Source organism: Ammodytes marinus (assembly GCF_949987685.1).
Source record: "Ammodytes marinus genome assembly, chromosome: 11".
Taxonomy (NCBI): domain Eukaryota; kingdom Metazoa; phylum Chordata; class Actinopteri; order Uranoscopiformes; family Ammodytidae; genus Ammodytes; species Ammodytes marinus.
In genome coordinates this window covers 17,892,387-17,916,100 of record NC_137215.1, presented here as the reverse complement: position 1 = coordinate 17,916,100, position 23,714 = coordinate 17,892,387, and the positions used below count along the sequence as shown (strand labels likewise).

The window sequence follows — 23,714 nt, the reverse complement described above, 5'->3', positions numbered from 1 at the left end:
GGGTTCACCTACACTCACATTCTTTGATTATGTTCTGTGTAATTGTATGTCTACAAATCAGTCAGATTTCCATTTAGGTGGTCTGACTCGTCTTCAAATGTCTATGTAAATAAAGTTGAAGGTGGCATTCATGACATCAGCTGTCTTTTCAAGCTTACTTTGGAACAAAGTGTGCCATGCTGGTTGTGGGAATACAACTGATGCTAAAGTTTAAAACCTGCCAATTATCTTAATAAAAAATAAAAAATAGTTTACTAACTTTACTTAACTAACAGAACCTTCCTTGGATTAAAGCACACTTACAGTTACATCAATGTAATTCCAGGTAAATCAGTGAAATACTGATGGGTTTTTATGACAGTGAAAGCAAATAGGAACAAGCACATACTCTAACCTTTCAGAGCTGATCCTTTCTATTGGCAAGCTTCTGTATTCTCTCTAAAGAGGACTGGAGTAACAATAGGCTACACATCTTTCCTTCTTATCACCAGCAGGTGTACCTTTAACTCAACATAAGTATTATTTTTTGTTGCAAAATGCTTACACAGATAGAAACTCTACTTGAAATTCTGCTCGTGCTTTATCTATTATTAAATTCCAGAGAGTGTGTTTTCTTGCAATCCTAACAGGCTACCTTTCTACTCGTGCTACAGCAAATATAATTTGAATATCAGGTACTATTGTAGTATTCTGTAGCTCAATATTCTTCCTGCACTACGTAATCATGGCTTTCTACTGGTTTCTCTCAGCGTTGCTGTTAGGGCAGAGTGAAGGCCCACAGCCTGCACAGAGCCTGTTTTCTGCTGCAGCTGTTTGTCTGCTCAAGGGGGTGACGGTGATGAAAAACAAGTCTCTTTATTAAGCCACTTTAAACTGACCATCTGCACAGCTAGCATCCACTGTGAGACTGAACCATTGTGGGCAAACAAATGCTCTAGAACATAAAACACCCTTTGATTTGACCAAATAAATACGGACTCATTTGCTTGAGGCTAAAAAGAACTTCTCTAAGACCTGGGGAGAATAGTAATTCCATTAAAATGCATCTGTGTTTAGAGTACTCATTTACCAGTACTAGTTTTGCTGTGGTTTATATTACAAAAATTAGTTCTAGCACTAGTCAGATTAAAGGGCATGCATGTTTAACCTGGAACAACATCCTGTAGAAGAGGCTTAGATTCATGTGTAAGTCGTTGAGTCTATTAATATGCCAAGCCTATGGTAGCGTACATAACAATTAATTTCACTGCAGAAGGACATTGCAGGCTAGAACACGGTTAGATCTACTTGAGATATGACAGGCACCTGAAAACAGCCACGCAGAAATCTGTGCCTTGCTCCTAACCCCCAGGGCATCACACAGAAAATGAAAAGCCTATAAGAATTGATTCCCTGACGAAACTAGATCTGGCTGATGTGCTATGTATGGAATATATGTCTGCTGGAGATAGTACTACTTACCTTCTCCCCATCGATTCCCTTTTGCCCTTCTGATCCAAGTTCCCCCTGCAATCACAAGATTGGAAGTTAAAAAGCAAAGAAAGGGCCCTTGAAAAGTTCATGCTTTTATATTTTTTTCCTTACTTTTACACCCAGGAGGTCTAAACAATTTGGCTCAGTTTTTTAATATATGCATTTTTGGAATCAAACAGACACTTTATAAATTCTGAAGAACTATTAAGAATAAAGATGGTTGCTTAAAAATGAAACTTTTTTGAGATGCTCAGTTAAATAACTCAAATAAATAAGCTACATTACTGTAGAATACATTCAGCCACACAAACTTAAAATACTAAATGTCCTCATTTCCTATTGTATTTATATGAAAGCATGTAGGAGTGTCAAAAAATCCATTTATTCTCATCAACATGCTAATTTAATCCAATCAAAGCGCTGTACAAATGGACTGTGTGCTGTTGCTATACTTCTCCTATCATGTTATGTTCTTGCATTATTGTGGCTACAACAATGTGTCTACACAAACACACAGATGCCGACAGGGCGACATTGACTCCCACATGCACATGCCGCAGTGGCAGGGCATAAAAAAAAGAAATCCTTTCTAAATATCACAATAAGGAAAAGTGTGCTATAGAGGGTGAGAGTATCTTGAGCCCATTGGTGCTATAAAGTTAAATCCCACACTCTAAAGTTCACTCACAGCTTCTACACATTAAGCTTGCACCACAGTGACACCGATAGGAAAACACATTTGGCAACCAGATACCATATTCCCAGCAATGCTGTTTGCTTAGTGAGCTCGCTGCATCATTTTATAGCTACAGCAAAGTACTGCAGCATGTGTAAGATCATATGTTGTCAGCAAATAAGCTGTTAGAGGCGTAGTTATTTCCACAAATATCTTCCTGATCACTGATTCTTCGCAAGCTACACCAAGCCCCTTCTTTCCACACACGCTGCCAGAAATGTGTGAAATGTCTCTGAACTTGTTGGCTCTGTTATGAGTGTGTAACCTATATAGTTGCATGACCTTAGCTTGCCCATACAGCTCCAGCAAACTACAATATTATAGTGTCCAAGGGCAACCATATCAGTACTCTTATGATATCAACAGCTGCATGATATTGTTTCTCTCATACTATATGGCTACCAGAAGAGCCTGAAAATGTTTGTGTTCTAGGTTTTGTCCAAGGGCACATTTTAAACCAGAAGGGCCCCTTGTGCCATTTGTTCAAAACACATGTCCAAAATATCTATAGATGCAAAACAGTGCAATAATATAACAAACACATTGCTTGGTACACAGGTTTCATGTAACATAAAAGACAAACTATATTGACAAGGAATTGAGCCTATGTATAAAATACTACAACACATGGTAGCAAACAATGTATAAGCATCAATACCAATACTACTGGTAGTAACTCTGCTGCTCCTCTTGATGTAGCCTTTCCCTATGCTCTGTTGTGTAACGAATGTGCTTTTAGTTGCCCTTAACCCCATATCAGTGGAGAGAGATGTGCCTGCCATATTCCATGTATCAAGGTTAAGTGGCAAATATGTCACCCCACAGTAAGCTAAGCGTCTTTAGTGGATATAGGTCCAGGATTAAATCATCTTCCACATCCAGGAAGGATCCTATTGACTGCTGATGCATAGGATGCTTCCACAAGCAACTACAGTACAATAGATCACTTGAATGCAATAAAGTATCTAGTGATATGGATTTTTTGTGCCATTCGTTTTCTTCATTTTTCTGAAAATAGAATCATATCACACCCTTTTTTTCCGATACACAAATTATTGCGGGACATTCTTAATATGAGACACGGCAACAGCCACATACTGCCATCACAAAAAGTGGTGGTTCCTGGTGACTGAACATGCCCTCCCTCACTGAAGAGGATTAAGAAAGGCATCCAAGACACCACATTGACGGTATACAATCATACTGATGACAATATCAGACAACGCAGAAAGTAAACAACACAATAACGATTCCAGCTAAAATGTAATTTTACTAAGAGCTCTTCAGGATTGTAACAGAAACAGAAAACAAACACAGACAATCTTTAAGCTTCCATTAAAAGCATAAGCATTCCAATTCAAATTTCAAACTCTACAGCAATGGTTATCACTCCTCCTGACCTCACTATCTGCCAGTGAAGGCTGTAGTAGACAGTTACATGTCACCTCAAAAACACATCATTTTTCATCCAACTCTGCAAAGACAGTCAACTGTAAAGCTAAAGTTGCTAGCGCAGCAACAAGGGCGCGATCCCGGTCCGGCAGGAAAACATCCAACTGTGTCCAAACCAGTGGCACCGTTGCTTGGGACTGAACTAGCGTATCCGTAGCATTCACCCTGCCCCATCCAGGCGCACACTCTCTGCTTTTAATCTGATTTTGAGATTGCTTTGTTTTCTGTGTTGCTGTGCCAGGGTCAACACAAAGCAAGCCAGTGATTCAATCCAATGATGTTAGAAAATCATCTCGGAGAGGGGCAGTGACAGATTTCATAAATCATGTAACAAGAAGTGCCACCTGCCATTCACTGGATCTGGAAACTGTGCAGTAAACACAAAAATCAATTTGGAACTCTGAAATAATAATAAGAAAACTGAAGTTTTCAACTGAGTTCATGTCAATCACAGCTTTAATCAAAGTTTTAAGGGCAAAGCGACACCAGGGGATATTGAAGGTAAGGCTTTTAAGGTGGTCTTTCATCAGTGAGTAGCTTACCTTATGTCCAATATTTCCTTGAAGCCCGGTCTCCCCTGTTTCCCCCTGTGACAGAAACAACACACAGAACAGTTAGTGAAAGGTTTCTCGTTCACACATTAGTGAACAGCTTCATGAAGTCTTGTCATTTCATCAGCCGCCTTGCCCTTACAGCTGTTCCACCAGTTCTTGCTGACACAGTGGCTCAGCAGCTGCAGATGGGTATACTATTTCCCAACAACTGGAAAGCACAAATCCGAATCTTGTTAAGATTCACTGCATCATTTTAATAACTGTATTATTTAAAAAGGAGGACATGGAAGGGCAATAAAAGGAAGACAAGCATGCTTGTCTTAGGGGTATAACTATACAGGACAGAACAGAAAAGGGAATGAAAGGTAACAGACAAACAGTGAGAAGAGGGAATGGAGGCAGATTTTTTTATTCAACAAATTAAGCTAACAGAAGACTTGCTGGAAACTAAGAATCTAATTAAACATGATGCCCATTCAGGGTCACATCTTCATTACAAGTGCTGTTTGTTGGAACTCAATAGGCTTTTTTTAAAAGGAAGAACAAGAAAATGTCCAAACTCAATAACTGATGCTATCTGTAGTCCATATGTTATGAACCCATTATTCTAGACAACATGCCCAGTCTACCATTCATGAATACTTGGTCAGTAAAAATCCATTTCTTTAGTTAACAATCAACTAGATATGTGGTAACATGAAACACATTTCATACTCAGCAGTTAAATTACCATTCCATTTGTACGAGACAATAGAGATTCACAGCTGCTGATGTCCTCAGATAAAGACAGATGAATCCACTCTTAAATGTATGTGGGAATGTAAGTATTTCACAGTGCTTGCTTCATTCATTTACATTTATATTCGACACAAAACCAGCTTTAGAGAGGCAAATTATGTTTCACATACTGATGTATATAATAGAAATAATGGAAAGTTTTAACGGCTAATCAAAATGCAGTGTCAGTACAACTGTCCCCGGTAGAATTCCTGGAATTATTCACTTTGGAGGCACAATGGATATAAATTAAATTAGAGTGTACTAATTGAAAACACAAGCCATAAGAGCAGGAGGGTTGTAAATGGTGCAAAAGAAGTTTTAATTTCACCATTATGCCTGTGTTTTTTTTTCTTTCGCATGTACGTCCATGCAGGAGCTGTAAATCTAGTAATGCCAGGGTTTATGTGCAAGGCAATAGAAAATGGAATTCCTTTCAAGTAAGCTGCATTCTTATAACCAAATCCTTATCTGTTTAATTTCCTGAGGGATTCTGGATTAATCATAGCACTTTAATCCCTTTGCAGTGCATTAGAATCCTCCTTAAAACTCTGACTGTAATGCGGGATAGTACTTTCTGTTGGAGTAACACAGCCAAAGTAATCCACTCACACCTTCCCAAGAAAAACGCTCTGTGTAGGTCACGATGATTGGCCTGCAGTTCTTATTATGGCTGTTTTAAATGCTCTTAATTGCCCCAATGTCTTTGATTAATCTTTACAAAAGTCAAACTCAATTGTTAATAAGTATACTCTGACGACGTTTCAATCATGAGATACTCAAGTTGGTAAGGGAAAGTCTCATGAGTTGACCTAATTAACAGTATTCACTATGACTGTGTTACGGCCCCTTTTCAATGTTTTGTAATGTAAATCGAAAGAGTGAAGCACCTTGGAACTTTAGGGATCAATGTGAAATTAAACGTGTTTCAACAGAAGTGCAGTGCTACTACCGTAATTTAGCCGATTAATGCACAACATGGTTGGAGGAATAAGAAAAAAACAATTACTGCACGTGATTGTGTATAAGTATGACGTGACTGATATACTGAATAGAAGGCTCAAAATGAACTACTTTTATATTGTTTCTTGCTCAGTTCTCAGTACGTGCAAGTGAACATTTTCAAATGCCACAAGACATGAGAAATATTTGCACCCGATGATCAGTGACATCTTGTTGTTCTTAAAGTATCTGCTGCTCTCGCTCAGAAAAATTTATTCAAAGCTTACTTCGCAAAATATCAGCTAATGCTAGTAAATGCCATACTACATATACTGCTTTGACATCATATCACATGCCTACACTTTTAAATCAAAAAACCTTAACTCGAAACCGAGATAACTTGTCTCTAGTTATTTAATGGTAAAATAAAGTGTGTCACCAAAAACGATTGCACCTCAGTCTATCTAACACAGCAGCAGTGGGTTGTGCCAGTTTACCACCCAACCAAACTAGAAGGTATAGCCTTGAATGTGTAGTCCCTGATCACATTTTTCCTTAACTTCATCGATCTAGTTTCTAATAGGATTTGTTATGAATTTTGTTGTTCAGCACGTAAACAAATGGTGGCCAAGTATTGATTTGTTGAAGACCTGAAATTAGATTTGAAGTGCTAACAGTATGTATTGACTCATAGCACAAGACATAGCCTGCAGAAATAATAGAGGAAAACATGGAATGGCCTGTGCTCCTGAAAATCCTCTTAAAATCATTTTGTTGAGTTGTGTAACATAACAGCTAGATAATAATACAGTCTGAACATGCGTTGTGTTGGTATACAGGCAAAGAAAAGATACCTCTTCGGGGGTATGTCTCTTCGGGGAATATATGGCTAATTGCACGATAACACGTCACAATGCCTTCTGTACATGCTGCCTTTTGTGAAATGTAAAATTGCCTGATGCATTTTTTGCTCACTGACTATGGTCATATGAATTACCAGCAAGTAATTAATCACCAGCACCACCAACAAACTCAAAGTGCACATACACAGACACACTACAGCTTGAGAGCTGATCCCTGCTAAGACAATTAGGAGTCATTAGAGGCCAATTATAACACATTTACAAATCTTATTAGCACAATCTGTTGCCATGCACTCAGTTTTCAATATGATTTATTATAGCCTATCCCTGACTATCAAATGCAAGGGAATGGGTTGAAACACAGAACATCGTATATATAAACATGTCTGTGTCAAAAAGAGTCCAGTGTTGTTATCTAAACATATATGACTTTTAAAACAAACTAAATAGAAATAAGTGACTGCAACATATTACATTCTACACATGTTAAGTTATCCATATGTATCTACTGTATATCTAATATATCTAAAAACAAAATAAAAATTTTGTTTTCATGGCTAAATGCAAAAACCTGAATTGCTTTCTTAATAACTTAACAGTCTCTATTTTCTATGATTCATTTCACACTATTTAAGACAGAACAACAACTTAAGATGTCAAGCCAATCCAACAGTAAGAACAATTCATTATAAGACATCACAAAAATAGGTTGTGGCACTTCCAAAACTGGTTCAGTGCTCTACAGGTATTTAATGTTGTATTGTTACTCCTATGAACGAATGGTTTTCCAGAAACCAAAGTCTCACCATCCTCCTGCATATCTTAAACCACAGCCTCATCATGGTAATTGGGACACTGACCCATAAAGCCATCTGGTCTTATTAGGCGTACAGTACCACCACCTGTTTATCCAAATAATTCCCTTCAAAGCAAAACACTTTCTCCCTTGGTTCTTCTTTTAACCTTGCACATATAGCTTTAAGAGGATTTCATACTCCAAATGATTTGATTTGTCTGGGGGGGGAGACATGTGTGCGCATTTGTCTATATGTTTAATGTGTTATGTTGCCCTTCGACCAAATAACAACAGCCACAATTTGCAGTGAATGGGTATGTTTCAATTCCACACTGCTGTCAGGGAAAGAGTATTCTCCCCTTTTTTGAACAATTTTTTTCTTCTAGAGATTGGACCAATGTATGATTTCCCAACTGACACGTCGTGGGAGATTTGGGAGGATACTCTCCTTGTGAAGGTAATTGTATGGTAGCATCTTTGAAGGACCTTGAGAGCTGAACATCACACTTAGTCAGCCAAAACAGCATGGATATTCGCTTGCTGAGACAGAGATGTGTTCTTCCACTTCTGAAAATGTATGATAAAGTATAAATGTATCAGATTTTTTTTTCTTGTCATTAAAGCCACAAAGAAAACCCAGCATTTCCTTTGAGAAAAAAAGTATGCTCCTTGACACTGATGTACCAAGACTGATGGCTCAGTGATGCTACCATCTATGATTACATTATTTTGTTCAGAGTTTTGAATGACTTACAGTGATTTTGTGGATGTTGAATCTGTTGCTGCCCAACTACCTCATTTTACATGGGAGTGAAACTATTGCATGGCTCTTTTTAAGAAATACCAACAACAAAGAGGTACATATACTGTATATCACCATTATATAAAATGTTGCACATACCTTATCTCCTGTGTCTCCTTTTTGTCCATGCAGCCCAGCATCTCCCTGTGCAAAAAGTAAAAGTATTTATTGTAATCAAAGAGATGTGATCTTCCTATATCACATACATTTATTCCATCAACATACTGTAAATCCTGGACATAGATGAAAAATGACTGTGATTTGTACGTCTTATTTCTTAATTCTCCACAAAAAAGCAGACTGATTTGTTTAATGGCTTTATGATTGTGCCACTGTGGGAGTGAGACAGTTTATTTTTGTAAACTCAAAACAGTGGGTGCATTAAAAGAAAATACATATTTATTCATAAATTACATGAATTTTGATGATGGCATGAGACCTGAAAACACCTTTTTTTCCCCCTTATCATAGTAACAGTGACATAACGTCATGTTAACAGTGACAGTCATAAAGCCATTAAACATATTAATAATTTAATAATATTGATAATACGACAAATTCACAACAAATTGAACTCTTTCCTATTTTCTCAAAGAAGAAAAACGAGTCAAAGTATTACTTGAAAATGTATCATCTTTATTGTTGGATTTTTTTTTAGATCTTAAAATCTATTACTAAAGACAGAAATAGCTACGTCTGTTTTGTAGCAACAATTAGTTTTAATTTATGACCCCCATAATGTTGATTTAACCGTTGCGTCTATGATAGGTTTATTCTGTTTGTAATTTACAGGCAAAAATCTAATATTATAAAAGGGTTGGTATTGAATTGGACTTCACCTTGAAGCTAAACCATCTGCTCCCTTAAAAGAGGACTCGTAGCTTTCTGGTCTCTATTTGAATTTCAATTTAAGATTGATATTTGGAGTTGAAAGAATCCTTCTGTATTTTCACAAATTTATAGCAGGGTTCAGATGTGCCATGCGTGAGCAGTTTGGGAGAATTATGCCCTTGTCTACTAATAGACTATGGCTATACTGCCTGTTGGCATCCAAAGAAAATACTTTTCGGCATAAGTGTTATTTAACTGGCAGTTTAGGGCCTATACAGGATTGAGTGGGTGCACTGTAAATCAGTGTTCGCTGGGGCTACAATGGACATTACACTTACTCAATTAGAGGCCCTTGTTGGTTAGAATTGATTGTACCTTTTCAGCTGGACAGTGACATCTGTCAATTGACCGTGGGGCGGGCTGAGACAGCATCTGGGGGAGCTGGGCTGTAACCAGTGGAGGGGAAGTCCCATTAAACGTCTCCTTGGCTTCACACTGGATCAATACAGAACATTTCACCATTTAGACACCCTGCTCTGCTATATGGCAAGACTAAGTCCAAAATCCACTGTAAGGCTGCACACTTAACACAAATTAACCTGGGCTTAAGGAGGGAACATTTATGTCATGCTGCAAACAACGAACATATACTGCATACTGTTCTGTGAAACACAAAAAGGACTTAGCTGACAAACAGTGCTAAGTCCTTGTCAAGGTTGTGACAATTCCCTAAGAGTAATGTTACACCGACAGGACAGCATGCTTATGGTGAAATGTAATGGTAAGGGGTCAAAGGTCATGTCTCCATTTGGAATCCCTGTAACTCTACCTCTTATTGATTCTATGGTGATGGAAGATCTGGGTTATTATGTTTCTGACTGGGGACACGTACCCTCATGGATGAGACCAAAACCTTGTTACAATTTCATCACGTTATCACACTGCATTCGTTAAAATAGGCTATTTACAGTATACTATACAGACTTATACCAACTGCTCAGTACTGACCTTTGGCTCCAGTAGCTCGCAGCAATTTTCCATTTCAGCCATATAAGGGTCACAGTAGATAATCATTTGTTTCAGTTCAATCTGTAGAAAAATGCTATCATTAGACGTTTAGCATCACACAGTAGTTTCATCATCACAGCATGCTCTTATTTGTACCACCCTTCACTGACAGCCCAATTTGATAACATTTTCAGCCGTTCTAGCTTGACGATAACAGTTAAAAAAAATGAGGCTGCTTCAGAAATTGAACCCTTGCATTTGTTTTCAGATTTACTGACTTATATCTTTACAAATCATCTGAACTCAATAGTCAACTGTTCTAACGCTACTTTAGTCAAGTGCAGCTTGGAAGCATGGGGTGACCAAATGACATAGCTGACCTAATGTTATTTTAGCACTTTGGGCCATCTCTGAGAATGACTTAATAGAGGATTGACACAGATTAAGAAAATATGCCCCTGAAATATTTTGAAATACCGTTTGAAAGTATTGGGAGAGCATCTCAAACATGCCTGAAACCTGAGTCTATCACACCAAAACCGGAACATCCTTAATTGACACAGTCCAGATTAAGTTTAAGACAAAAAATAAATGTTTTGACATAGTTCACGTGGGACATACATCCACAGGCCTTCCATCCTCCACTCGTGTAGTGATAAGAGTGCGCCCGCTGGGGTCAATGCCCTCCTTCTCCTCAGTCATTTTTCTATCTATTAGCTTGCAGTCCATGTAAATGGAGACTTTGTTGCTCTGCACAGAAATGCTCAGCTTGTGCCACTGGCGATCAAAGAGGGCGTGTAGGTCACGGCTCTTAAATGTGTAGCGGAGGGTGTTCTTTAGCAGTCCCTGGGAAGAAAACTCCAGTGCTTTTTTGCCACCATCAACCACGACAGATACCTGAGAAGCAAGAAAGATAGAATTAAAAAGCAGGGTTCTTGTCGCAAAAGAAACACCCATCCCATGACATTGTAGTAACATCTAGAACAAATGTGCAAAAATGACATATACTGTGGGGCCCACCTGAGTGTCTCCCGACTGGTTGAATATCTGCCATAGATACCAGCGGTCTTTTTTTGTAGTTCTTCTAACCCGCAAGATGGTGACAAGGGAGTATTCACTTGAAAGCCCGTTTGGAAATATTAACCTAAAAAACATTATATACCACAGTCAGATTCTCACACAATATATGTATTAAATCCATAACACTTTAAAAATGAAAGAATAGTGTAATGTCTCAACATTGAGGGGGAAGTCTTATAAAGTGTTCAATGGCTGAACGATGAACCAGCAAATCAACTTCAATGATCAATAGAACATTTGAATCTCCTCCTGCTGCTGCGGAGTCATTCACATAAATAAACCTGGCAAACATGATTCCATTTAGCTTGATGCATTTTATACTGCTACCCTGTCATTCAGATAATGAAAACATATAGAAATTGAAGTCACAGCAAGCCAATCTTTTACCTCACTGACATGTCAAGTACTACACATGCCTAGTGCAATGCAGCTTTGGGTTTATGACCTCAGCTGCTCTATAAAGTGGAATAACGATTCCCTGTTCACACAGCTGAAAATGTGTTTCAGTAGAAGCAAAATATATAGAGAAAATAGAGACTACAGTAAAAAACAACTATTACAATATCATATTTCAAATCCAACCCACAATCATATGAATTACAGCGTATGCAGTAACTCATCTCTGAGCCCGCTCCCTTCCTAATTCCATACAATGCGTAAAAGCAACAACATTGTACCCTTCCTAATGCTCTAACCTTAGCCTAACTCCAGACTCAGATTAACAGTCAAACCTGGAACAGCATAAACATAATAAATCAAGATCAGCAAACATAATAATAATGCAATGATAAGGTCATTGAGAAGGCAGAGCACAGCCTGGGGGAGAGAGAGAGAGAGAGTTTCTTCAGACAGGTTGGAAATTAGTTTTCACTCCAATATATCATCTCCTATTCTCTTAGAGCTTCATACCCACTCCTGTTGTGTCCCTTGGAATATTTCAGATTTCGGTGTGAACGGTACATGACTAAAATGATAAATACACCAAGTTTAAAGCTCTCGGAAAAATCAAATGCTTCTTAGAGAGGCCAAGGACTGGGAAGGTTACTTGTCGCCCAAGGGCTAAAGGACTGGACTTTTTCAGCTGCAAATCAATATGAAAACTGGCAGGGCGGTTTTATTTTTTTTTAGATGAGAATTTATTATATAAATTTAATACAGAATATTTCCCTGCTGCGCATACAGAAACAGCTTGTACCAAATAAATTATACTTTATGAGAAGAGACAGGGAACCACATAAAAAAAAAACGTAAAAAGAGAACTCTAAGAGCTCATGCACTACACAAAATGAATACATTCGAGCAGGTTCAATATAACATGACATTCAGAATACACTTCAGAGTCCAGGGGTTCACACCCTTCTTTACAAAGCCCCGAACTAAGTCTGCTCTAATTTCAAAACAGTCTGTCGATGGTGCGGCACACTTGATCTCCGAGAGCCCGCAGGGTTAAAGTTCTTGACCTTGTGTAGAGTTCCATCTGTGGCTAAGTGGCTAAACCTGGAGCTCGGTGTAGGTTGACGTGAAGGTTTGCTTTTCGGATTATTTTATTTTTAAAAACTCTATACGCAACACGTTTAAGTAAGTGATAATGAGTGAGTGAAAAGGATCTGTGTTCATTTCCCCTGCTCCCATGGAAACACCCGTGCCGAAACAACTTTTACAATATACTGTATATGTGATTCAGCCAAACCCTGATCTTCATTGATGTAACAACTCTGCACTGGCAAGTTTGTTACGGAGGAAATGTAAGGCTTACATTTAGTGACTGTTTGTTCCAAGGCAAGAAATGTGTTCTACATTGTGAAGGCGCGGGCATGGTTCCGAGTCAAATTACTGAAACTTCCACAACAATAAAAAGGGGAAGCACAAAAGATCACATAACAACACCTCGGTTTCCACAAGAGTTATACTACATTAAATTATACTCAGAATTACTTTTCATAAATATAATAAGCAACAACCATGGACTTTCTGGATACTATCACCAGTCTTGGAAGGTGTCTTTGACCATGCATAATGCTTGGCTGAGACTACACCTTGTATAATCAGAGACAATGGTTTGACAGAATGTCACAGCAACACTACCAGTCTGGCAGGGAATCGTCCGGAAGCGGCTTTAGTGTCCTGGCTTGTAAGAAATCCTATCCAGAGGGATTCTTTTAAATAAGCCAGAGGAATCACATTGCTACAGCTGAAACAATCAAACCTCAAATGTTAGCCTACTTGGCTAACATCCCAATCACTGACACTCAATCCTCCAACAGATCACAGTGGTCTCAACCATGTCGGGATATCCGCTAAAAATGCATCATTCATGCTTTTGAGCACCATAAATTATTTCCCGTTTTACTGTGGAAGTGCTGTGCCTGACAGCATAATAGAAGACTGCCACGTGAAATTCACGCCTGGGATCTGGAAGTACGGCAGCTTTTTTACCATCTTTCCAGTGTAAGTAAGTGTTCCTCTGCACATACTGTATATTTAGAGGAAAGATAATGCAATAGCAACAGGCCACCAATAAAACACACACATCCATCCATTCATCAGATTTCAATTCCTGGTTGTGGTTTGACAGCAATTACAGGTCATTTTAAGCTCTTCACCCAGCTACATGCGTGAGGCCATATTTCAACGTATTACTGTATACAGCATTTCAAAATATATTTCTTAACAGTCAATCAAAAAAAAAAGCAGCAGCGTTTTAAATAATTGAGATGCTTGTGAATTTAAAAAAATAGTGAGACAGCCATGCATTATTGATTACAGTAAGCCCATCTGATTAATTAGCTGACACGACAGACACAAAGCACTGAAGCCACAGATCCGTAAACAAACACAAACCATTGTGATTTGATATAGTATTGGACAGTGGGCTCCTGTTTTTTTCTCCATTTCAAATGTACTGTATCTTCAACATTTATAATGTGAAAATTGCTTACCATATTCCATTTAACATTTAACTTGTTACTAGTGGCTTTGATGATAGTTCCAATCACACAAAGCTTCCTTTGGATATGTGGGGCATATCCAAAAGAAGTGTTGTATTCCATTCTATACTAAATTCCATACTAAAACATCAACTTCTGTATGACAGTCAATTCGGCTTTAGAAAGAATCATTCCACCGCACTGGCCTTGGCTGAATCGGTAGAAATTATTAGTAATGCTATTGATCACAAATTGTACTCTATAGGAATTTTCTTAGACCTCAAAAAAGCATTCGACACTATTAATCATGACATCCTTCTTAATAAATTGGAGAAATATGGCATTCGAGGTTTGGCACATGACTGGGTCAGAAGTTATTTACATGACAGGAAACAATTTGTGAAATTAGGGGAGTTCACATCGACATGCTTAGATATTGTTTGTGGGGTCCCTCAGGGGTCAATCTTGGGGCCGAAATTATTCCTGCTTTATATAAATGACATATATAAAGTGTCGAAAGTCTTAAGGTTGATTTTATTTGCGGACGACACAAACATCTTCTATTCGGGGAAAGATCTGAATAATATGGTTGAGATCGTAAACAGTGAATTGACTAAGTTACATGGGTGGTTAAACCGAAATAAGTTATCACTAAATGTAGAAAAAACTAAATTCATGATGTTTGGCAGGAGAGCATCAGATGTCGCTGTAAAAATCAAGGTAAATGGGATTGAAATTCAAAGGGTCAAGCAACACAAAGTCCTAGGGGTAATAATTGACGATAAATTAAGCTGGAAACCACAAGTTAGCCATCTCAGGGGCAAAATAGCCAGGAGTATTTCTATACTTTGGAAAGCACAACATTGTTTCAATCAAAAGGCCTTGCTTGTATTATACTGGAGTTTAGTTTCCCCACATCTGCATTACTGTGCTGAAATATGGGGAAACACTTACAAAGGTACATTGCACCCGTTGGAGATTCTTCAAAAGAAAGCAATACGAATTATTTACCAAGCCAATTACAGGGCACACACTAATAACTTTTTTATTGAAGGCAGAATTCTCAAATTACGTGATGTGGTAAATTACCACACAGTACAAATTATTTACAAGGCTTCAAAGAAAAGCCTTCCTAACAGTTTACAAGCAATGTTTGAAGACAGAGAAGTTTCGCATGATTTAAGAAGAAAAGGTAAATTCACTGAGAAAAATATACGGACCACACTTAAATCCTTTTCGATATCTGTAAATGGTATTAAGCTGTGGAATGGACTTGATGAAGTTGTCACAGGGAGTTGCAGTTTGCGCAATTTCAAAGCAAATTATGTTTCAAAAATTATTGAAAATTACAGACTAATAACCTGAGCACAATGTCAATGTCACTTTCATTACAATGTTGTAACAAATAATACAGGCCAGCAGACAGACTTGTTTTGGAATACTTTTGCAGAAGTGTTTAGACTACCAGTTTAGTAATGGAACAGGCCAAATACAAGGCCACTTCACACTTTATACACTTGGCATTATCACAGAAAAACTGAACTGTGCTGAACTGATTTTAAAAGCTGAAGCAATTAGATTAAAATTGACTGTGTATTGGACTGCAGATTCTTAAAAAAAAAGTATGTGTATGTATGTATGTATATATATATATATGTATATATGTGTGTATGTATATATGTATGTATGTGTATGTATGTGTATGTATGTATATATATATGTATATGTATGTATATATGTATGTATATATATATGTATGTGTGTGTGTATATGTATGTATGTATATACATATATAGCTATATATATATAAAAAATAATGTTTTTTGTTTGTTTTAATTTTATTTTGAAACAGTAATCTGTGTATCTGAATCCGAATTTGATGAAAATGGGGGCGGGACCTGATAAGCCTTTGGCTTCTTCCGTCTCCCTTCGGACAACACAAAGTATGATGTATGAATATTTGCAAGAGAAAATTGTGTATTGTGTGGAATTGTCCGAAAGAATAATAATAAATAAATTCCCATTTTAGAAGAGTATGCAAAAAGTAAAGTAACAAAAAGCCCACTTAAGACGTAATAAATGTTTTAAGATATGTGGAATGTATTTTTTCCTTGGGTATGTATTTGTTTAGCAAAACAAGATTTAATGTTGGCCAAAAACTAAAGTGCAATGAATCTGCTTGCTCCAGTATTGCAAACTCCACGAAGCCTGTGTGTTTTTGAACTGCCTGACTAAATAAGATCAGATATAAATATGAGACAGAAGTTCCAATAAGAAGTAAACATATATATGCTTCTACAGACTGCAACAATGTGCTTGAATAGTGTATAGAAGCTTGGTATGAATGCATGTTGCATTTTCTAGAAACTAACAAAAAAAATGCATCAGCTCCTTGAGCGTGTCAGCTCGGATCTCTGCACCACAATGTGCACTGTGCCAAGAAGCTGGCAACACATTAGCCAGATGTAAATAGTCCAGCATCTATTGCTGCATATCCTGCGAGTAAAGTGAGCAATGTTTTAGTGACTGTGACAGGGGCAGAGGGGCCTCCTGCTTCTTGCAATTGCCTGAGCTCTCCCTCCTCAGCTGACATGCAGTATCACCTGTCAAAGTACTTAGAAAATTGGATATGAGAGGGATCGCAGTCTCGCCACTATAACCGATGACACTGTCAGCAGTGTCATTGAGAGCCAGCATCTTCTTGCACTATGGGCCCAGACTGAGGGAAGGGCTGAAGTAAATATATTTTCGACCAGCTGACGAGGGAGGTCACAAATCAGCCAGCTCAAAGATTCCTTTACCTAGCCAGCAGGAGAGTGGCAGTAAATGTTTACTGTTGCAAGTCATGTAAAAATTCTAAAAATATCCTCCCCTTTCCCCTTTACGAAAGAATGACGTATTCTCTTCTATTTGTTACAACACAGAGACACAAAACAATGAACAAAAAATATTTGAGTCCAAAACACAGCTTTAAAGCTAAGCTGGGCAACCGCTACAGGTTCATACATGCAACTGGTGTCTCTTGACAGAACTGATGGTACTTAATGTAAAAATGCAACAGTCCTTTATAAATATTATATTAAATATTCAAATCCCCACTTTATTATCCTATCAGCGTCAAGGTGAAGTCACAGAGCGGTCCCAGCCATTGACAAGGGGGATAAAGGTCTTCAGCAAATGGCACCTCACTGTGTCATCATTTATGTAGTTATTTTAATATTCCTGTCTTGTTATACATGCTCAGAGTTTTTTTTTATTCCGTTATGTCCCATTTTTGCCCTTAGGAGATTTCTAGAATAAACGCAATATATATTAATTCTCTTCAAATTATGCCCTGTCTAACGGCTCACCTCGCAGCGTACCCTTATTAGCCAAGGTAAATGGAGCTATTTCTCTGTGCAGGGTATATCTGGGTTGCCTCAAATCAACCTTTTCATGAAATCCAGTTATGGCTACCGTGTTCTTTTCTTTAATCTCAGAACATCACCGGATCTGGTGGAAAGCAAGCTTAAGCCCTCATCACAACCTGCACAACAGTGACCCATTAACAGCAGAAATAGTTGAGCTATTTTGACAGTATCATGTGGTCTTACAATGTTTGAGTTGTAGGAAATAAAGCAATACTCAGAAAATGTGCATGAGGAAGCAAAACAGTAATAGTCTAGGCTTTAAGCCGAAATGAACACTGCAGTGTAATACTGTTCATAGCCATGGCCACACATGAGTGACTGCACATTTTATTTTAGCATTGTGCTGCAGTTCCGTAGCAAGACCAAGAGTGTGGTAGAAATGAAGCAGCAAATTGGGGCGATTATTTACCGGGTCATGGCTGGCATGCAAGCTGTCTGTCTGTCTGAGTTATCCTCAAACATAGAACCGGGGTACAACATCTGAACCCAAATGATGCAGGAAATAAACACAGAGACATACATGACAACACACACACTACTCACTTTGTCGGCTTAATGAGCGGACTGCTTCCTAAACGATATGAAGGCAGATCTTCTGTGACTGTTCCCTTTCGGAGAAGGAACTTTTCCGTGAGATCGAACCCTGTGAACAGGATCACAAACGTGTCAGTAGATTAACCAATGAATGCTGACTTATTTACAAAAGCAATCATGTTCACTTTTAGAACATACCTGTCATTTCTAGGGGACGATCTAAAACATCAGAAAACCTGTATTCCTCTACACTCAGAGGGGGACACAAACCATCTAGAGGAAAACAAAACAAAAACGTGGGCTGTGCTTGATACAGATGTTCATTTATATTTTGAACCATATTTAAAAAATCAATTAATCTTTAAACTCTAAAAAGAACAATCAACAGAAACAAGGTTCTTTGATTTAATTAAGAGTGGGATAAGCTTCACTGAAAATGAAATGGAAATTGACTTTATGAATATTGATTGTCCCATAAATCTTTTGACAAGTCTATAGTATTGATTCAAAACTCTCACACACAATCTCTCGCTCTCTCTTTTTTTTTAAACTGGCACGTTTATGCTAAGATACATCAAGGCCGAGGCTGCTGGATACAAAGTTGAGGGCAAACGAAAACACACCCATACCTGTTCGTTCACTCACTGACATTCCAGAAACGCAAGGAATGGTATTTACAGTCCAAAGGAAAGCGGCCCACCTTAACAAGCAAATCATGGCTCTGACACTATAGAGCTCGTCCACCTGAAAAACCTGAATGCAAACAGAACAGTTTTTATTTCTACAATTCAGTCAAATACATGCTTAATATTTTGTGATTTTTTTTTAAAATGTAACATGCATTAAGCTAATATTTATCAAATATTTTTCTGCATACAAGTGTCAACAAAGGCATAACTAACATACAGGACCTACGACAGACACAAGCAAACAATTCAGCTCTACTGATCTTTATTCTAAACTTGCCATTTTGCTGGGTGCCACTGCAAATTTTATTTACTGTAGTTGCATGTATTCAGCTAGCCTGAAACAATGTCGTGACTGTCTGATCACTAAGCAAGAGGGTTTCACTCACATGTCTTTGGCTGCAATCATTTTCCATCAGTTGTGTTCAAATCTAAAGCCAATGAAACATTTTAGTCTTTTTTTTTTTATTTTTTTTTTTAACTGTACTTGATGTTGTACATCCCGACCGTCACGCCCACTGTCGTGTCCCAAAAGCCTCCGTGTGTTTATGTAAAGTCACTCAACCTGGAGAATGCATTACTGAGTCCCTCAATCATTAGTTTTCATGAACACCTGCCATGAAGTGATTAATTGAGATGTCTATACTGCAGCTAAATCACTATACTCAATGTTTGTGCTAAGCTTTTGGGTTGGACACTAGTGAGCAAAGCTTCATAAGCTCTGTGTGTCATCGCAACAGTTTAGCTGTGGAATTGTGCCCACAGATTCAGTCTGTTCGGAATACAATCTACAACAATGAGAAAAAAGAAAACATGTGTTGCCTGTTAGAAATATACTAGTTAGCCAGTTTCAATCATTATTTTTGCTATGCAACGTGATGCGATAACATCCTCTTCCTATCCTATTGTTGGTGTACTACAGACATGTGTAGACAGTATGTGTCACTGAGCAATTGTGTGAGAGGTTCAACAGATTTACAATACACTATTTTTGGATCCCAGTGTATTGTTTCGTCTGGTTTTAGTCATAATGCCAAAGCCTTGATCTTTGTTTCGGTTAGCACTCAATTAACACTCCGTAGTGTTTTGATGTGTAAGCTGTCAGCAGTGTCTGGGTCAAGGACGTCACATGCAAGGATCAAACCTGGAAACCTCCAGTTACAAAGTTAGTCTGCTAAACTATCTGACTATGCTGCCAAACCAAATCTTCTGCATTACACTTGTGCCATGCATGGAAGGTGAGATTTGTTTTTCTGGACGGTTAGAGTCAGTTCCAAAGCGAAGTTGGAGAGATTAAGTCATTTTTAGCAGACTATTCCAACGCAAACAAAAACCATTTCTGGAACTCCTGGATAACTTTGTCCACAAAATTGACAGAAAAATAGAAAAATTTGTTCAAGTGTGTTTGTAAAGGACTTCAAAAGAAAAGAAGAAACTCAAAAGGAGCCTACAAATGCAACAGTGAAATAATGAAGTGACAGTGCTTTTTTCAGTTTTGTGAACACACAGCAGTAACCCTGCTACAAAGACTATAATCCTTCCTTCTTGGTGCTCATTTATTTATTTCCACTAGGGAGGAAGCAACCCAAGGCATAGATTAATGAACTTGACCTCCGCAGGCCACACAATACAGCCACAACACAGTAACTTAATTTATATGCACAGTCTGACAAAGTGTGATCAATAGTCTTTTTCAGGATACTCTACTTCTGTAACTGCCGCCATCTTATCCAAATTAGTTTTGCTCCAATGATTCATTTCCTATCCACTTGTGCCTTCTCCCACTGGATCTTTAAGTTTTGAATGCAGGTATAATGGCACTTGAAGATGAGGTGACCATGGCCACTTGCAAGTCAAACCATGCATGGTCCTTGGAAAAGAGCTGGACAGTGTGTATCTCATTCCTTATCTCTGTAAAGGTGTTATTCCCATCATTTCTACAAATGCATAACATTCAGCTCTATAGCCGAACCTGGCAGCCACAGTTATTTTAAATGTTTAAGTGACTGATTCTTATTATTAAGGATTTTTATAGGAGTTAAATTGGTACTTTAAGACCCGACACATTGGTTTACCTCATGGTGAGCAACGCTGCTGCATAATCTGCATAGTTTCAACCCTTGATGGGCAGTGTATTATGTGTAGGTAGGCTATATCGTCACACATATGACACAGTTTGAGGCACAACGATAAACCTCTGACAGTGAAGTTACTCCATCCTGCCTCTCCATCATTCCCTTCACTTAGCAATATATTCACATGCAGCGCGTTTCTCTGCGCGAGCGCTGATTGGCTGGATGCTAAATAGTTAGATTTTTATATCGCAACAATAATTACGGGATGAAGCGGTTGATATTTTTCAGGGTCGGGTCCGTCAAAATGTCTTACTTTACATTTTACATATGATGCAATCCGCTACATGTTCACTGCAGCAGAGCAGTAAGAAATCATAAATAACTTGATCACGAGGCACAGTGTCCCGTTTAACAGACAAGTTAGAAAGCTTAAACCATGCGTATTTTTTTTTAAATAAAATAACCCGCATCAGCGAGCGTCAAAAAGACGCAAAAAGTAGGCTATCCGTTATAAAGGGGTTTAAGGGGGTAGGCTACCACGCTGATATTTGCATTAAGCGGATTTTTATTTTATTTTTTTGTAACTGTGAAATGTATTCGGTCTGTGGGTACTTACAGTTGCTGTTAAAGTTTCCTCTAATGCAAAACGAAACAAAAAGCGGCGAAAAAAGCATAATCCATGTGTGATTACGATCAGTCTGATTCCGGATTCCAGGACTTGGAAATAAAAGTCACAGTGGGATCGCACGCTAGATCGCAGTCCTTATTAGTTACACCGAGTGGCCCTCCCACTCTGTCATTATTACTGAAACGCACTGACAAGAGACTTCAGCAAACAAGAGGAACACACACTGGATAAAGCTCTCGTACCAGGGGGGGGGGGGGGGGGGGGATGCCCAACGGGAGTGCAAACAAACTCACTTGTTTAACTGAGCCAGGTGCAGGAGTTAAAACGCCGTTTGATGTATTATCGTTATCACATTTTCTCAACACAAGGCCTAATTCGCGTGGATTTGCTTCGTGTGCGTTATTATCAGTGATAACTAAGTATCATTAAAGTAAATACCGGAATAATACATGAAGGATTAACATTTAATTCGGATTGATAGGAGTCAGAGGAAAAAAAGAAAAAAAACTTACCTGTGTATTCATCACATAACAGCTTACACCGCACCATAGAATTCAGATGTATTGTGTGCTGAAGACTCCAGGCTATAGATGATCCCGCATTATGAGGTGACAGCGCTCAGTTGTAAAGGCAGGCCTGGTGCTACTGCAACACACGCCATACACACATACTATTTTAGTCAGAAGACAAATTCCATGTGGCAATACTATACTGCTATAAAGCAGGCGACAACTTCTGTCATCCACTGTACTCTGTGTCTATGTGAAAATGTGTCTGGAGTTTGGACAGAGTTTCTACTATTGAGTTACTTTGATTTCTGAAGTTTAACAAATGAAGTTTTTTTGTGTTAGTTGAAACAGCACACCAACAGTTCAAGCCACCCGGTCCAAAGAAACAGGTGTTCAGGCTCCACACACATTTCTGTTTAGACAGATGATTTCAAATGTACCCTCCCATTCACCACACACACACACACACACACACACACACACACACACACACACACACACACACACACACACACACACACACACACACACACACACACACATTACTTACCTTTCAGTAATGTGGTTAAAGAAACAAGGATACAAAAAGAAAATAGCTTAAATAACAACTTAAGGTAAAATGAAGCAGATGGCTTTATTCCTTTGAAGAACATGCACAAACATTTACTTTTGAGTGGTTTCATTATTTTTCGCTCCTTTTGTAACACATGTTTTGGTTCATAGTGAAGTCTGAAGTACTTTCATCCTTAGCTGGGTAATTGCTGCCTATCTCACAGTTAACAGAGGAAAGGGGGCTATCATCATTACTGGATTTTTATAAGACTTGCATGAGCAACGTTTGTATGAAATTTGGGGAGTACTTAAGTTGAAACAGTATAAAGATCCATTTTGAGTACATTTTCTTTTTTAGTATTTATTTGTATTCTGTCCCTGAATGCGTATCAGCCTCAGTGCTATCTGGACTGATTCAGCAGTTCAAAGCCCTCAGTATTGGCTTTGTTTTTTTTCTTGCAGTTCACAAGAGTACATTTAGAACTAACAGTGTTTCAATAAGAAAAGGTTGTGCACTGGCATTTAGAGGGAAAGATCCTTAATTCAACAAAAAGTTTTCCCCCTCCATTTTACATTGAATTACTGTTCGTATTTTTTTAACCTAACATCCAGAAAGGAATTTCCAGCTACTCTTCAAGTGGAATTGAGTTATTCTTGACAAAAACATATTCCGCTATATTGAGCTGGGTTGGCAGAAATGGTCAGAGTTGCAGATAGCTCCAAATTCTTGCAAGTAAAAAGAAGGGCCCTGAATGAGTGCTTTAAAACATGTGTTCTTTTTTTTATTATATAATTCGGTCAAGATTGGGACCATGGTGAAATAATGAGAATGTTACAGCACCTTGATGGACCAGCAGGCCACATCATGTACCAATTAACAGCAACTTCACATGCATCCCTAAGAGAGTTTACACTGGTGCATTTATATTCTGGGGTTTTAGTGTTTTTTTAAAATACCTGCCTACGCCTAAACATCTGTGCCTTTCCTGTCACTTAGTAGACTGAGTGTGTGTCGCTCAAAACAGGCAACAAATGCAACCCACTGATGGCTGCATCAAGGTTCTAAGTGCACCTAACTG

The 23,714-nt window shown here is 38.3% G+C and overlaps 1 protein-coding gene across 1 annotated transcript in view; it reads right to left on the bottom strand.

Annotated features, from left to right (window-relative positions):
- LOC307257633 (uncharacterized protein) overlaps window positions 1-18,902 on the bottom strand; it is a gene marked incomplete at both ends in the record, with an annotated part of 92,550 nt that extends 73,648 nt beyond the window's left edge. Inside the window, 10 exons of the mRNA XM_080036892.1 lie at window positions 1,462-1,506; window positions 4,204-4,248; window positions 8,495-8,539; window positions 9,602-9,721; window positions 10,235-10,315; window positions 10,856-11,131; window positions 11,255-11,378; window positions 18,195-18,294; window positions 18,384-18,458; window positions 18,815-18,902. Of these exons, the coding sequence (XP_079893018.1) occupies window positions 1,462-1,506; window positions 4,204-4,248; window positions 8,495-8,539; window positions 9,602-9,721; window positions 10,235-10,315; window positions 10,856-11,131; window positions 11,255-11,378; window positions 18,195-18,294; window positions 18,384-18,458; window positions 18,815-18,902 (999 nt within the window). The remainder of the gene's footprint in view (window positions 1-1,461; window positions 1,507-4,203; window positions 4,249-8,494; window positions 8,540-9,601; window positions 9,722-10,234; window positions 10,316-10,855; window positions 11,132-11,254; window positions 11,379-18,194; window positions 18,295-18,383; window positions 18,459-18,814) is intronic.
- Window positions 18,903-23,714: the final 4,812 nt, after the last annotated feature.